The 15,998-nt window shown below is 49.1% G+C and overlaps 1 protein-coding gene across 9 annotated transcripts in view; it reads left to right on the top strand.

Annotated features, from left to right (window-relative positions):
• The window catches only part of ATG7 (autophagy related 7), a 274,172-nt gene that overhangs the window by 20,744 nt on the left and 237,430 nt on the right, over positions 1-15,998 (top strand). For 5 of the 9 annotated variants that reach the window (XM_070360437.1, XM_070360439.1, XM_070360443.1 and 2 more), the window contains 4 exons: positions 1,675-1,847; positions 2,311-2,365; positions 13,037-13,154; positions 14,843-14,920. In XM_070360437.1, the coding sequence (XP_070216538.1) occupies positions 1,688-1,847; positions 2,311-2,365; positions 13,037-13,154; positions 14,843-14,920 (411 nt within the window). In that variant the 5' untranslated portion in view covers positions 1,675-1,687. Of the gene's footprint in view, positions 1-1,674; positions 1,848-2,310; positions 2,366-13,036; positions 13,155-14,842; positions 14,921-15,998 lie in introns of those variants that run through there. The other 4 variants (XM_070360438.1, XM_070360440.1, XM_070360441.1 and 1 more) reach the window with 2 other exon arrangements.

Here is a 15,998-nt window from a genome sequence, read left to right on the forward strand (position 1 = left end):
AGAGCTCCTTGTCTCTCTGATATCCAACACGTTTAGAGAACCGAAAGGTTTTAAAAAATCTTGGCCCAAAACTCACGCAGAACCTGAGTAGACATGACCTGTCTTCTTTTATTTATCCCCTCTAGTGTGACTGTTCATACATCCCACTGCAGACATACTCATCTGTCTTGGGGCAGTTGGAGACTCAAGTGACCTCATCAACATGTGCCTTTGGAACTGCAAGTTCCTCTAGGGTTGTGCTTCCCCCCACCCCAACCACCCCATCACCCCAGGGTCTGTGTCCCCTCCCCGATGAGAGTGTGCAGGGGACACAGGGAATTACATTGAACGTATGCCTACTGGCCAAGATGGTCAAGTTTATTTGATGATTTGAATCGGTGATGCCATCCAACCATCTCATCCTTTGCTGCCCCCTTCTGCTCTCAATCTTTCCCAGGGTCTTTACCAAGGCTCTTCACATCAGGTGGCCAAAATATTGAAGCTTCCCCTTCAGCATGAGTCCTCCCAATGAATATTCAGGGTTGATTTCCTTTAGGATTGACTGGTTTGGTCTCCTTGCAGTCCAAGGGACTCTCAAGAGTCTTCTCCAACACCACAGTTCAAAAGCATCGATTCTTCCACACTCAGTCTTCTTTATGGTCCAGCTCTCACATCCATACATGACTACTGAAAAGACCACAGCCTTGACTATATGAACCTTTGTCAGCAAACTCATGTCTTTGCTTTTTAACACACTATCTAGGTCTGTCAGCTGTACCCTAATACAAAGTAAAAAGTCTGCAGTAAAAAAAGTAAAATTAGGAGAAGGCAATGGCACCCCACTCCAGTACTCTTGCCTGGAAAATCCCATGGATGGAGGAGCCTGGTGGGCTGAAGTCCATGGGGTCGCTAAGAGTCGGACAAGACTGAGCAACTTCGCTTTCACTTTTTCACTTTCTTGCATTGGAGAAGGAATGGCAACCCACTCCAGTGTTCTTGCCTGGAGAATCTGAGGGACGTGGGAGCCTGGTGGGCTGTCTATGGGGTCACACAGAGTCGGACACGACTGAAGTGACTTAGCAGTAGCAGCAGCATGGAGGGAAGCTGGGTGGAAGGCACATTGGGACCTCTCTGTTTTGGCAACTTCTAGTGAACTTATAATCATTTGAAAATAAAAATTTAAAAACAAAACAAAAAAAAGTAAAATTAAAAAAATAAAACATGTATAGTGAAGTGCAAATTTCCTGCATTTGAAGGATAAAGTGTGACATTTCAAAGCAGTTCTGATACTGTGGTTTGGGTGGGGGAATTTCTTCATCCTTCTTGGCTGGGGTGCTCAAGCACTGCCTCACTCAGAACCCTGACTGCTGGCGTTGCTCACTGGCTGGACTTCGGGTTTTTGTGCTTGTACAGTTCCCTGGGGCCACACAGGATGGTTCAAAGAAGGGTTAACACTAGCGCATCAGTCAGACTGGCTTGCGAGAAAGATGCCCTGAAGTGAAGGCCAGGGGGGTCAGTTGTGTTGCCCAGAGGCTGAATGTGGCAATGTAGCCAAGACCCTCGAGTTGCTTTCCAAAGCTGTGTCTTCAGGCAGCTTGTCAACCTCTGGTCACTTTCTGTTTCTCTGTCTCAAGCATGATTACAAATGTCCTTTCTCACCGTATTCTGTGCATTGTTGCCGTGTTTCGTTTCTAGCAGGCGATAACGAATGGCAGCAGCTATGGGGGACCCCGGCCTCTCCAGATTGCAGTTCGCCCCCTTCAGCAGCGCCTTGGATGTTGGCTTCTGGCATGAGTTGACCCAGAAGAAGCTGAATGAGTACCGGCTAGACGAAGCTCCCAAGGACATTAAGGGTTATTACTACAACGGTAGGTGATAGGAAACTCCATTCTTCTTCTCTTACCTTCTCTGCCCAGTGTAGGGTCAGATCTCCTTCAGAATGGGATGTCCTTGACTTTTACCATTAATGCTATCCCCTGGTTTCTACTTTACTACCTGACTTTTTGACCCATGTTCATTTCTTTTTTCCTTATTGGGAGAAGAAAGGGAGAAGCCAGTGTATTAATCGAAAGAGTTAATACCCGTTACTGAGTATTGCTGGGGAAGGGGACTGGAAACATTTTCCCCAGTGAATCTTTGCATTCATATTCTTGGCAAATACCTTGGATTCACAAAAGCCATCATCTGCTGCTATGTCCTTCTTCAGCTTGAGTGGCTGGAAATTGGATGGGGCCCTTTGGGCTTCACCAGAAGAGAGTGATCCACGCATGTTTTTGTTGCAAAGGCTGCTGTGACTAACTCATGATTGAATGTGTAAATGCTTCCTTCCAGGTGACTCTGTGGGGCTGCCAGCTCGCTTAACGTTGGAGTTCAGTGCTTTCGACATGTGAGTATTTTTTGATCGAAATCTAGAATAGAGAATGCTGATTTTTGCAAGGAATGAGGGTTCTTAACTTTCATCGTAGGTGGGCTGTGGGACCATCCACAGAAGCTTCTGGTGAGCAGGGCTAGCATCTCATGGTTCTGTTGTACCTTCCATGGCATGGGACAAGTGCTGGGTGCTCAGGACTGTCTGGTTCATTTTTTCAGCATGTGCTAAGTCGCTTCAGTCATGTCCGACTCTGTGCGACCCCAGAGACGGCAGCCCACCAGACTCCCCCGTACCCGGGATTCTCCAGGCAAGAACGCTGGAGTGGGTTGCCATTTCCTTCTCCAGTGCACGAAAGTGAAAAGTGCAAGTGAAGTCGCTCAGTCGTATCAAACTCTAGCGACCCCATGGACTACAGCCTACCAGGCTCCTCCGTCCATGGGATTTTCTAGGCAAAAGTACTGGAGTGGGGTGCTGTTGCCTTCTCCATTTCAGCACGTATTTATTACCTATTAGGTGCAGCAATGAGCATTTATTAGGCTACTTCTATATACAAGTTACTGTGCAAGGCACAGTAGGGATGTGCAAGGAAACGTGACATAATGTTCTCACAGAGGTGTCTTTGACTAATTGGGGACCGTCATTACTGACTTATTTTCTAGAGATAATCCTTTCAGACCTGCCAGGTGTGGTTTTCTTCCCTTTCTCAGGTGAGGAAACTATGAGTCCAAAGGTGAAGTGACTTACCCAGGTCATTTCAGTTCAGTTCAGTCGCTCAGTCGTGTCCGACTCCTTGCGACCCCATGAATCGCAGCACACCAGGCCTCCCTGTCCATCACCAACTCCCAGACTTCACTCAGACTCACATCCATAGAGTCGGTGATGCCATACAGCCGTCTCATCCTCTGTCGTCCCCTTTGCCTCCTGCCCCCAATCCCTCTCAGCATCAGAGTCTTTTCCAGTGAGTCAACTCTTCACATGAGGTGGCCAAAGTACTGGAGTTTCAGCTTTAGCATCAGTCCTTCCAAAGAACACCCAGGACCGATCTCCTTTAAAATGGACTGGTTGGATCTCCTTGCAGTCCAAGGGACTCTGAAGAGTCTTCTCCAACACCACAGTTCAAAGGCATCAATTCTTTGGTGCTCAGCTTTCTTCACAGTCCAACTCTCACATCCATACATGACCACTGGAAAAACCATAGCCTTGACTAGACGGATCTTTGCTGGCAAAGTAAAAAGCAGAGGCTTTTTAATATGCTGTCTAGGTTGGTCATAACTTTTCTTCGAAGGAGTAAGCGTCTTTTAATTTCATGGCTGCAGTCACCATCTGCAGCGATTTTGGAGCCCCCCAAAATAAAGTCTGACACTGTTTCCACTGTTTCCCCATCTATCTCCCATGAAGTGATGGGACCAGATGCCAGGATCTTTGTTTTCTGAATGTTGAGCTTTAAGCCAACTTTTTCACTCTCCTCTTTCACTTTCATCAAGAGGCTTTTGAGTTCCTCTTCACTTTCTGCCATAAGGGTGGTGTCATCTGCATATCTGAGGTTATTGATATTTCTCCCGGCAATCTTGATTCCAGCTTGTGTTTCATCCAGTCCACCGTTTCTCATGATGTACTCTGCATATAAGTTAAATAAGCAGGGTGACAATATACAGCCTTGACGTACTCCTTTTCCTATTTGGAACCAGTCTGTTGTTCCATGTCCAGTTCTAACTGTTGCTTCCTGACCTGCATACAAATTTCTCAAGAGGTATTCCCATCTCTTTCAGAATTTTCCACATTTTATTGAGATCCACACAGTCAAAGGCTTTGGCATAGTCAATAAAGCAGAAATAGATGTTTTTCTGGAACTCTCTTGCTTTTTCCACGATCCAGCGGATGTTGGCAACTTGATCTCTGGTTCCTCTGCCTTTTCTAAAACCAGTTTGAACATCAGGAAGTTCACGGTTCACGTATTGCTGAAGCCTGGCTTGGAGACTTTTGAGCATTACTTTACTAGCATGTGAGATGAGTGCAATTGTGTGGTAGTTTGAACATTCTTTGGCATTGCCTTTCTTTGAGATTGGAATGAAAACTGACCTTTTCCAGTCCTGTGGCCACTGCTGAGTTTTCCAAATTTGCTGGCATATTGAGTGCAGCACTTTCACAGCATCATCTTTCAGGATTTGAAATAGTTCAACTGGAATTCCATCACCTCCACTAACTTTGTTCATAGTGATGCTTTCTAAGGCCCACTTGACTTCACATTCCAGGATGTCTGGCTCTAGGTGAGTGATCACACCATCATGATTATCTGGGTCATGAAGATCTTTTTTGTACAGTTCTTCTGTGTATTCTTGCCACCTCTTCTTAATATCTTCTGCTTCTGTTAGGTCCATACCATTTCTGTCCTTTATTGAGCCCATCTTTGCCTGAAATGTTCCCTTGGTATCTCTAATTTTCTTGAAGAGATCTCTAGTCTTTCCCATTCTGTTGTTTTCCTCTATTTCTTTGCATTGATTGCTGAGGAAGGCTTTCTTATCTCTTCTTGCTATTCTTTGGAACTCTGCATTCAGATGCTTATATCTTTCCTTTTCTCCTTTGCTTTTCGCTTCTCTTCTTTTCACAGCTATTTGTAAGGCCTCCCCAGACAACCATTTTGCTTTTTTGCATTTCTTTTCCATGGGGATGGTCTTGACCCCTGTCTCCTGTACGATGTCACGAACCTCCGTTCATAGTTCATCAGGCACTCTATCTATCAGATCTAGTTCCTTAAATCTATTTCTCACTTCCACTGTGTAATCATAAGGGATTTGATTTAGGTCATACCCTGAATGGTCTAGTGGTTTTCCCTACTTTCTTCCATTTCAGTCTGAATTTGGCAATAAGGAGTTCATGATCTGAGCCACAGTCAGCGGTCTGAGTAGCTGGAGGCAATTTCTTATTTTCTGTAGAAACTGAGAAGCCAGGAGGTGGATGTAGTTTGGGGAGGAGGTAAATTTGGTTTAGGACATGTTGAGTTAGAGTTGACAGAGTCCAGGCTGTAAGAGAAGAAGAGGCTGTAGCGTGAGGAGAAGGAAGGGCAGTGACAGGGACCAGACCTGAGCAGGGAGGGCAGAAACGCAGAACTCGCCAAAGAGACGTGACTTGCTGGAGAAGAAGAACCAGAAATGATGTTTTCAGGAAGGAAAGAGGATCAACAGCGGCAGAATCAGAAAGCCAAAGTTCAGTGCCCGGGTCGCTGGAAGTGTTGACTGGGTTGTGTGAGAAACTAAATTCTGTGCCTGGGGGCAGAGCAGAAAGCATGTTGAGAGGCTTTAAGATAACTGAGAGCTGGAGATTACAGGCTTCCAGGAGGGGGGCCATCTTTTTCTGCTCCCTCGTGTGTTTGCTGTGTGAGGGTGGGGGATAAGGGGAACATGAAGAGGTATTTGTAAAGACCACCTGAATATGAAGATAGTCAAAGATTTATTGTTGTTGTTCAGTCGCTCAGGCGTGTCCGACTCTTTGCGAGCCCTTGGACTGCAGCACGCCAGGCTTCCCTGTCCTTCACCATCTCCCGGAGCTTGCTCAAACTCATGTCCATTGAGTCGGTGATGCCATCCAACCATCTCGCCCTCTGTCATCCCCTTCTCCTCCTGCCGTCAGTTTGCCCAGAATCATGGTCTTTTCTAATGAGTCAGGTCTTCGCATCAGGTAGCCAAAGTATTGGGGCTCCAGCTTCAGCATCAGTCCTTCCAATGAATATTCAGGGTTCATTTCCTTGAGGACTGACTGGTTTGGTCCCCTTGCTGTCCAAGGGACTCTCAAGAGTCTTCAACACCACAGTTGAAAAGCATAAAGTCTTCATCGCTCAGCCTTCATTATAGTTCAACTCTCACATCCATACTTGACTACTGGAAAAACAATAGCTTTGACTTTATGGACCTTTGTCAGCAAAGTAATGTCTCTAATTTTTAATATGCTGTTTAGATTGGTCATAGCTTTTTTTACGAGGCGCAAATGTCTTTTAATTTCATGGCTGCAGTCACTATCTGCAGTGAGTTTGGAGGCCAAGAAAATAAAGTCTGTCCCTGTTTCCATTGTTTCCCTATCTATTTGCCATCAAGTGACGGGACTGGATTAGTCAAAGATTAGGGCATTTCAAATAAAGTCTCCCTAGAATTTGAAAACAAAAAATCTCTTCAAAAGTCAATACATTTTATTCCTCTGTCACAATCAAATTGTGAAACTAAATTGCACAACTTGAATCGAAAATGATGTTAGTCTTTGTACCTTTAAAAGATATGTTTTGATGTTTCTTGTTCCCTTCAGAGCTTTCTTGCTCAATAATAAATCCTTGTGATTGCACATCAAAGCAAAAAATCCTCGTCATCTCTCTCCTGCATCGGCAAAGACTGACTGACTTTTGGAGCAGTCACAAAATAATGAGGAAAATGCATTCAGTGTACAGTCCTCAATTATCTGAGGCTCATAAATGGGGTGGTATAGTTTTAGTATGGAGAAGGCAATGGCACCCCACTCCAGTACTCTTGCCTGGAAAATCCCATGGACGGAGGAGCCTGGTGGGCTGCAGTCCATGGGGTCGCTAAGAGTCGGACACGACTGAGCGACTTCACTTTCACTTTTCACTTTCATGCCTTGGAGAAGGAAATGGCAACCCACTCCTGTGTTGTTGCCTGGAGAATCCCAGGGTCGGGGGAGCCTGGTGGGCTGCCATCTGTGGGGTCGCACAGAGTCGGACACAACTGAAGCGACTTAGCAGCAGCAGCAGCAGCAGTTTCAGTATAAGCTGGAGGGTCCAGCATTCCTCACCAGCTGCCTTCACTCCTGTCTGTCCTTTTTTTTTAATGTATAATTTGATTGATTTATTTATGGCTGTGCTAGGTCTTGTTGCCGTGTGGGCTTTTCTCTAGTTGTGGCAAACGGGGGCTCCTGTCCAGTTGTGGTGTGTGGGCCTCTCGTCGTGGGGGCTCTCGTCGCGGGGGCTCTCGTCGCGGGGCGCAGGCTCTGGGCGCGTGCTTCCGTTGCTGCAGCCCGTGGGCGCGCAGACTCAGTGGTTGTGGCGCCCGGGCTTAGGGCTTAGTTGCTCTGCAGCATGTGGGACCTTCCCAGATCAGGGGTCGAACCCGTGTCTCCTGCATTGGCAGGCGGATTCTTCTCCACTGAGCCACCAGGGAAGCCAGCTCCTGTCTCTTCTGACACTAAATGAAAGCTTATTATTTTTTGAGTTTCAGTAATTTTATTCTTTGACACAACTAATTACAGAAAAAAAAAAAAAAAGAACTATTCACAGAAGTTAGGCTTGATCTTGTTGCAAAATCCAGGTTTCTTAAACCTCGCAATCCAGAAATTTTAGTTGAAGGAGATAAAGTCTGTGATCCCATGGCTATGGTTTTCACCCAGATGGCTCAATTTTCTTGGTCATCATTTGTCAGTTAGCTGTTGAATATTCACCGTGCGTGAGGCTCCGTGGTAGGCACTGGGGGCGATGAGCAAGAATTACGCCATGGGAGTCCTGGATTGGAAGCTTGATGGCTTGGAATCTGCCCCTGATTAACTGCCTTACCTGGAATGAGTCTTTTTCATTTTCTCAGCTTCAGTTTCCTAATATGCAGCTCCCAGCTTCTAAATGTTCCTTTCAGTTTTAAAAGTCTGATTTTCTTCCTTTCTTTTTTTTTTTTAATCTAACTTTTTTTGTAAAAGTCTGTGATTTTCTGACGCCCCTTTCTTAGGATGGTTGGTGCCATGGTCTAAACGTTGGTGTTCTTCAAAAGCACGTATGTTGAAAACCCAGGGCCCAAGGTTACGGTCTGAAGAAGTGGGCCTTTGGGAGGCGGTGAGGGCAGGGCTCTCATGCATGGGGTTAGTGACAGGGACCCCAGAGACCTAGCTTACCCCCTCTACCCTGGGAGGACACAGCTTAAGCGGAAGAAGCTCTTCTCCAGGAGCTGGCACTTTGATCTTGGACTTCCAGCTTCCAGAGCCATGAGGGATAAACGTCTGTTGTTTGGCAACCCCCCAGTCTGTGGTGTGGTACAACCTCTGCTTGGGCAGACTGAGACAGTCAGGAAGTTTACTGAAAGCACTTGGAGCTCCTCCGGAGAAATGAGGTCTTTGTATCCAAATTGTCTTTGTCCTGATTGTTCTTTCTTTGCATTTATTGCTGGGCATCTGCGTGGGTTTGTAGGGAAAACCTCTGTGCATTTATTCATCAAACACCGAATGTTTCTTGTGGACAGATGTGTAGGTGGTAGAAATACAAAGACTTAAGCAAACAGGGGACTCTGGAGGAGCTCTGCATGGAGGTGGAAGACAGGTATTAGCATCACATGGTATGCAGTGCTGGAGCAAACGTTGGGGCTGATAGTTGGTTCAGAAATGCTTATTGATTGCTTCTGCTGTGTCTTGATGATAGAATGTGCCGGCCCTGGGCGGACAGAGAAGCGTAAGATGCAGAGGTGCAGTTTGGAGAGCTAACAGCCCAAGTCCTCATCTGTAGATGCTGGGTGTACCTCAGCTTTGCACAGCGCCAGAGAAACCGCTCTCACTCTGAGATCCCAGAAGCCGGATGAATCTCTGCCAGCAGTTGGCATCACAGGATCCCGTTATCTACCTTGTTTCGGCTGAATTATGAGTCACACTTGACTGATTTGATCAGGCACCAACTGTCCTGCCCTAGAGGGAGCTGTCTTAGGCTGGCACGCTGATGAACCAGCCCCCGATATGTAACGGCCCTAGCACAGAGGGGCCTGTTTCTTACCCGCTTAGTAGTCCGGGTTGGGGGCGGGGCGGAGGCGGTCCAGTCTTTTTCTGCCTTGTGGCTCCGTCATCCTGGGGGGCTTGCCTTCGTGTGCTGCTTAGAACGGAACTGTCACCTTCCGATGGCAAGAGAGAGGAGGCGCGAGAGAACCAAAGTGAAAATCTGAGGAGACACCCAACTCTCTTAAAGACCCTTAACGGCCTGGGTGAGCATGGGGTTGGGGGGCATGTATCACCCCACTCATGTTCCATCAGGCAGAGCCGAGGCTTCACCGTCTTGCAGGGGAGACAGACATGGTGCCAAACTACAAGCATCAGAGCATTACTTCTATGTAAAGAGAGAGAAATAGACTTTGGTGGGCAATCTCTGTACAGATTTAAAGCTGGTTAGAAAAAAAAAAATTCCTTTGAGGAGCATTTACCCATTTATTTATTTTTAAAATATATAGCATTTTTTCAAATAGTGTTTAATTAATTAATTTTTCACTTTTGGCCGTGCTGAGTCTCCGTTGCTGCACAGACTTTCTCTAGTTGTGGCGAGTGGGGGCTGCTGTCTAGATGCGGTGCGCAGGCTTACCACTGTTGCGGAGCACGGTCTGTAGGGCACGTGGACCCAAGAGTTGTGGTGCACAGGCTTAATTGCGCCGTGGTAGGTGGAATCTTCCTGGACCAGGGATTGAGCGGTTGTCCCCTGCATTGCAAGGCAGATTCTTAATCACTGGACCACTAGGGAATCCCAACATTTACCTAATTAGTGATAAGACATATTTTCCTTTTCTAAGCTTAATAAGATAAATAGAAGGCATAACCCTTGTGCTCCGAGACCTTAAACAGTAGCTGAGGAAATATGGCTCATTTGCTAGATCATCTGTGCAGGGCACGGGCCCTCTTATTCTCCACCATCTTGCCAGCACCTCACTCAGGTCCGACATGGACCGGCCGCTCAGATAGCCATTGGCGTCAATTGCAAGCAGTCTGAGGGCCTGGCTGTCAAAATGGGAAGTGGCATGGCTGGTGGAAAGGCACCATGGGCCCCAAGAGAGGACGCGATGAACAGAAGCTCAGAGATGGTTACAGAACACAGGAGATCACGCAGTCGGGCCCCTAGACTGAGTGTGACTTAGATGCCAGAGCTCCCCGCGGGCAGATGAGACTGCGCACACGTGGTAAAGGCCTCTCCAGATTCGTTCCATCCCAGCCACCCTCACCGCCTATCTGCTCTGGAGGATCTGGCCATGTGCCTGTCTTTGCCCAAGAGATTCCATAACAGCCCTCAGACTTTCCTGAGTCATCACTGTGAGGCTGAGCGATGTTGAGGGCCTGGTGTCCAGAGAAAACATGCCAGGCTTCAGGCCTTTGTAGGATCCCATGTTTTCCCCAACTTGGGTTAATGTGTTCACTAACTAGTTAGAGTTCACTGTAGGCTGTAGGACATGGGGAAGATGTCTAATTCTAGTTCTCTAAAACAGCTTTATTGAGATATACTTTACGACCACGTGGACTTCCCTGGTGGCTCAGATGGTAAAGCGTCTGCCTACAATGCAGGAGACCTGGGTTCTATCCCTGGGTCGGAAAGATCTGGAGAAGGAGATGGCAGCCCATTCCGGTACTCTTGCCTGGAAAATCCCATGGACGGAGGAGCCTGGAAGGATACAGTCCATGGGGTCGTGAAGAGTCGCTCACGACTGAGCGACTTCACTTCACTTTACATATCATACAATTTACCCATTTAAAATGCACAGTTCAGCACTTCTTAGTATGTTCATGAGGCGCAACCGCCACCACTGCACATTTTCGCCACCCCAGAGGGAAGCCCTGCACCCTTCACAGGTACTCCCCATCCTCCGTTCTGCCTGTCCCCCGCGCTGGGCAACCATGACTCTGTTGTCTGTCTCTATGGATTTGGCTGCTCTGGACACTTCACAGCAATGGCATCACAGCAAACTAAACTCATACATGTCCAGGCGCAGGATTTGGACTAAACTCTCTAGTTTCCAAGTCTAGGGCTCTTTCCAGTCCTCCTCTGAGCCACCTCTTTCTGGAACAAGTGGAACTTGAACCTGGAGAAACTACTGGAATGGCTTACCCTCCCACTATCACATTTTAAGTTCTTTCCTCTGGCCACCTCCCCAGGTGGCACTTGAGCCTTGAAAAATGCTTCTCCTCTGAAACTCACTAATGAGCTCACACGAGGGCTGATGTCCTAGCCCCTGCTTGGGTTCTCATGCTTTAGTTTCCTCTGCTCTAACAGAAAGCCTTCGGCCCGGCATTCGCACACCCAGGACATCTGGACGCTGGGAGGGAGGGACCGGATTCCATCAGAGCATCCTTCTCTCTAGTTCCCTAGTCATTTCATGCGCCCATGTCTGCCTGCAGAACCACGTCTGCCTGCAGAAGCCTGGTTTACCAGCTGCTCCGCTTCCTTTTTCTTCCCTCTCAGCCTAGTCTTGTCCTTTTCTGATTTCTTTTTTCTCCTCAGGTCTGTCCTTGATGTCCTCATCTCACCTGAGTGAGGAATATTCTTCTATTGTCGTAGAGCGGTGACACATACAACCTATGAGCCACTGACTCATCAGCTCCCAGAGGCAAGCTCTGGCCTTTGGAAGTTGCTTCTCCCAGGACTTGGCATTTGAGTCTTAGAGACAGCATTTGGCAGAACCTCCACACCCGTTGCACCCTCCACACCTGCTGAGGGTTTAGAGCTCTCTAAACCCCCCTCCCCGAACCCCATCCTGCTCAGACTAGGAAGGGAGAAACGCTGGGTCTGAAGAGCTGCCGTCGGTGTGAGCAGTGAGCGTCCTCTCTGCAGTGGTCGTGACCACAGTGTGCATCTTGTAATAAGATGAGTACTGTTTTCAGTTAACATCTGTAACCTCTGAAGGGCTTCCCAGGTGGCTCAGTGGTAAAGAACCCACCTGCCAATGCAGAAGACGCGGGTTCGATCCCTGGGTCAGGAAGATCCCCTAGAGAAGGGAATGGCAACCCACTCCAGTATTCTTGCCTGGAGAAGCCCATGGACAGAGGAGCCTGGCCGGCCACAGTCCATTAGGTCACAAGGTGTCAAACACGGACTGAGCAACTGAACCCACACACACAACCTCTGAAACGCAAATTAATCATTTCGGAGGTGACACCAGGTTTTCCCACATCTGGGTTGTGCTCAGAATCATCTTACCTTTCTCCTCTCCTGACCTGGGTTACTCTGAGGCCGGGGGGCACGGGAAAGGGGCCAACGTGGAATGTGACACCCCGTGGCACGACATGGCCGCACAGGTGTCCGGGGTGCAGTGCAGTCAGGAGGCGGCATGCCCCTGCCTTTGGAGCACTCCTGTCCTCCAGGGGTGTGGTTGTTGGTCTTGGAAGCACTCTAAAATAACTGTGCTCATGATCAGAGAAGGGGGGGGTGGATGGATGGCTCCCTGGAAGAGGAGGATGTTGCAGCAGGGTGCTGAATCTGGGAGTGCTTGAGTGGGAAGCGGGCAACACAGACCCTTCAAGTCAACAGTTCTGAGTTGAGACCCCAGCTCTGCCTGTTATGTGACCTTAAGCAAGTTACTTAATCCTTCAAGAGGGAGAACAAACTCCTTTCAGAACCGAAACCTTATACCCAGGTTCAGTAGAAGCTCATTAAATAACGTCTCCCTTTCAGTTTAAAGATGGGAAAGAATTTTTTTAAATAGGAAAAGAGCTTATATCCGGGGGGCAGTGGAAAGACAGCATGCAGAGACATTAGGGGAAGGGGAATAGAGAGGCTTTTGTGGGGTAGAGCGCACATTTTTACTCCTTAAGCAGTGATATTCGTCATTTTCCAAAGAAATGTAAACCAGTCTTCTCTTTGCCCTGGACAGTGCGGTCCTTGTCTCCGACTGTCTTCTGGTTTGTTTGTCGTTTGCTGGCTGTCCGCGTCCCAGCTGTGCCCATTAACCACGTTTCTCTCGTGCCCAGGAGTGCACCCACCCCAGCCCGCTGCTGCCCGGCGGTCGGCATACTGTATAATACCAACACACTCGAGGCTTTCAAGGCTGCAGATAAGAAGCTACTTCTGGAAGAAGCGGCAAACGAGGTTAGCTGGGAAACTCGACGTACCTGTTGTCCATGGTCCCGCAGGCATGCAGTTGCAGACCAAGTGCCTGACTCTGTCACAGAAGCTAGCGTGTACCCGGCACTCAGGCTACTCAGGGCCTTCTGCAGTGATGGGTGGGTCAGGGAGGAGACAGCCTTCTCCTCTTGCCTGAGGAGAAGGTCACAGCAGAGAAGGGAAGCGCTCGCCGGCTATCCCCAGTTAGCTCAGCCTCTCTGAGTGCGCCAGCTCTGTGCCTGTGTCTCGTGCATTCGGGTTCTCTGTTCCCAGTGCCCCCCGAAGAGGCTTTCTAGTCCTGAGCACTGTCACGCTGTCAGAGCCTATCATGTCTCTCCCGAGTCCTCAGGGCTGAATGGAAAGGCCCCGTGGGACTTGCCGGGGCCCCCACAGCCTGGCCTCTGTGGCCCTGTGGCCTTCCATCCCCTCTCTCTTGCCCTCACCGTCTCTGACCACTCACGGCAAATCAGGGAGCATTCCTCCCTTCACTGCTTTCTGCGGTCCCCTTCTCCCTGGGACTCAATGTTTTTCTCTGCCTGGAATGTCCTTCCTTTCCTTCTTCACGTCTGAGTTAGTGTGAGGAATAAGTGGGGCAGGGGGGCAGCTTATCCCCGCCCTCTCTGCCATCCACTTCATTGATGAGCTTCACCCCAATAAGTCTTACTTATGTGGGGGCCGTGGTCAGAGAGGGGTGTCCCCTGCCTTGGGCCTGAGGAAGGCATCCTCCCGCCCCTTGTGATGGGGGACGATGGTTGCCTTCCTCGGCCTGTGGCGTGACTGCTCAGGGGCTCTTGCGTGTTTCAGAGGCCGTCTTGAGAGAGTGGGTCAGGAGAGTGGGTCTCGAGAGAGTGGGTCGGGTCTTAGGCTGTCATTGGAAACAGCAGGCTGCTCCCCACAGGAATCCCAGCCCCGTCCCGTGTCCAGGGCTCAGCCTCCCCTTCGGTTTGTCAGAAGCGGGGCCTGCTGTCCTGGGCTCCAGCTCCTCCAAGCTCGTTGTTTGCACAGCAGGACCATCTCTCTGCTTGTTTCCCTCTTGTGCTCATGTGTGTGCCAGGGTTTCTGGTGGCACAGCTGCTGGTTTGCTTAGTGGCACAAAGTTTAGCCACCAGTCTTAGTTCCTGAAACGTGTGACCGGGGCCTGCGTCTGCTTCCAGTCACACCCTTCCTGAGTATCCATAGACTTGATTTTTTTTTCTCTTCGGGGAAAGATTATCCCAAATAAGGCTTTTAAGAAATGCCCTGTACATAGTTCAGATCACGGCCTCTGGAGCCCATCCCTGGCTCCTTCCCCTCGCCTGTCCTTAGCCAAGGTCAGGGCTCTTCCCAGGTACTGTCCGCCCGTCTGCGAGATCCCCTGCTGCCTGGCGGCATACAGACATGGGTGCCCGGCTCTCTCCCAGGCTCTTAGCTTCTGGAGGGCAAGGACTGCGCCTCTCTCTTCTGTAGCCCCGATGTGCTTGCTCTGTAGTTGACAATAAGTAAACATCTGTGGAAGGCAGTAACCAAGGCATGAACGGGCCGGGTTTCCTCCTTGATGCTGAGACCCAGCAAGAGAAAGGATGCTTCTGGACAGTGGGGAGGAAGGCGCACTGCCCTGCAGCTCCATGTGCTCCTGGGAGGGAGGCGGGAGGAGACCCCGGGACCTGCCTTGATGCTACTCCTCCTCCCGGCAGATCTGGGAGTCCATCAAATCGGGGGCCGCCCTGGACAACCCCGTGCTCCTCAACAAGTTCCTCCTCTTGACATTTGCGGTAAGTCTGCGGGCTCTGCGGGGTGTGGACTGTGGACTGCCCTGGCTGAGCCCAGGGCACCGGTGGGACAGGCTGCTCTCTTCTCTCAAGTCACATCTGCTAAACAAATCCTTGGGTGCTTAGTGATCCGGTAGTGGCTGGCGTTTCTCACTGATGCAAGATTAATTCAGTCTCCCTGATCGCACTGGTGGCTTTGCCTGGTTTATGTGACAGGGAGACCCAGCTCTCATCATTTGAGGAGGTGACAAAGCCCAGTTCCGGGAGCTGGGTTCATCACTGCTAACGTCTTTGTTAAGTTCAGCGCCGCAGAGCCCAGTTGCTGGGTCCATCGACATAAGGAACAGGTGACGACTCGAGGATCTAAGCCATCCCCAGGTGACTTCTAGATGAGAGGGGGTCACCCTGCATAGCTTGTCCACACAGCTGTGTTGTTGTTGTTTTTTAACAAAGAAAATGTTTTATGTAAGTGAGATCTAGTTAAAGTGAACTTTAAGGGCAGCTTTGAAGAGGAGAAGAAATCACATTAGGGGAACAATTGCTGCCCAGGGAAGCAGGGGGAGGGAGCCTCAGTGATGGGGAACATGGCAGAAGGTGAGGGCTGATTGCTTTTAACAGAAGTGCCAGCCCACACACACGCTTATGCACGTGTATACACACATATGCGTGTGTGCATCTGCATATATCTCCGCAGAAAGCTTGTTTGCCCTGTATAATTATGTTGACATTATAGTATTCTGTCAAGTGTGTGTTCTGTAGACCTTTCGACATCTCGGTTGTTTTCGGTATTCACTATTTTATTTTGCTTTTGACCGCACTACGCAGCATGTGGGATCTTAGTTCCCCAACCAGGGGTCGAACCCACGACCCCTGCACTGGAAGCAGTCTTAACTACTGGACCGCAAGGCAAGTCCCCAGTATTCACTCTTATTAAAAAAAGTTGCAGTGAACATCGTCAGCCACACTGATTTTCTCTTCCCGCTTATTTCTTTAGAAGATAGCCCCCTGGAGTGGGCATGTAAACATACTGATGTGGACACGCATTAAGTGCGCTGGTTGTTCACCCCAGCTTTATCAGCTT

Source organism: Bos mutus, chromosome 22, assembly GCF_027580195.1.
Source record: "Bos mutus isolate GX-2022 chromosome 22, NWIPB_WYAK_1.1, whole genome shotgun sequence".
Lineage (NCBI taxonomy): Eukaryota > Metazoa > Chordata > Mammalia > Artiodactyla > Bovidae > Bos > Bos mutus.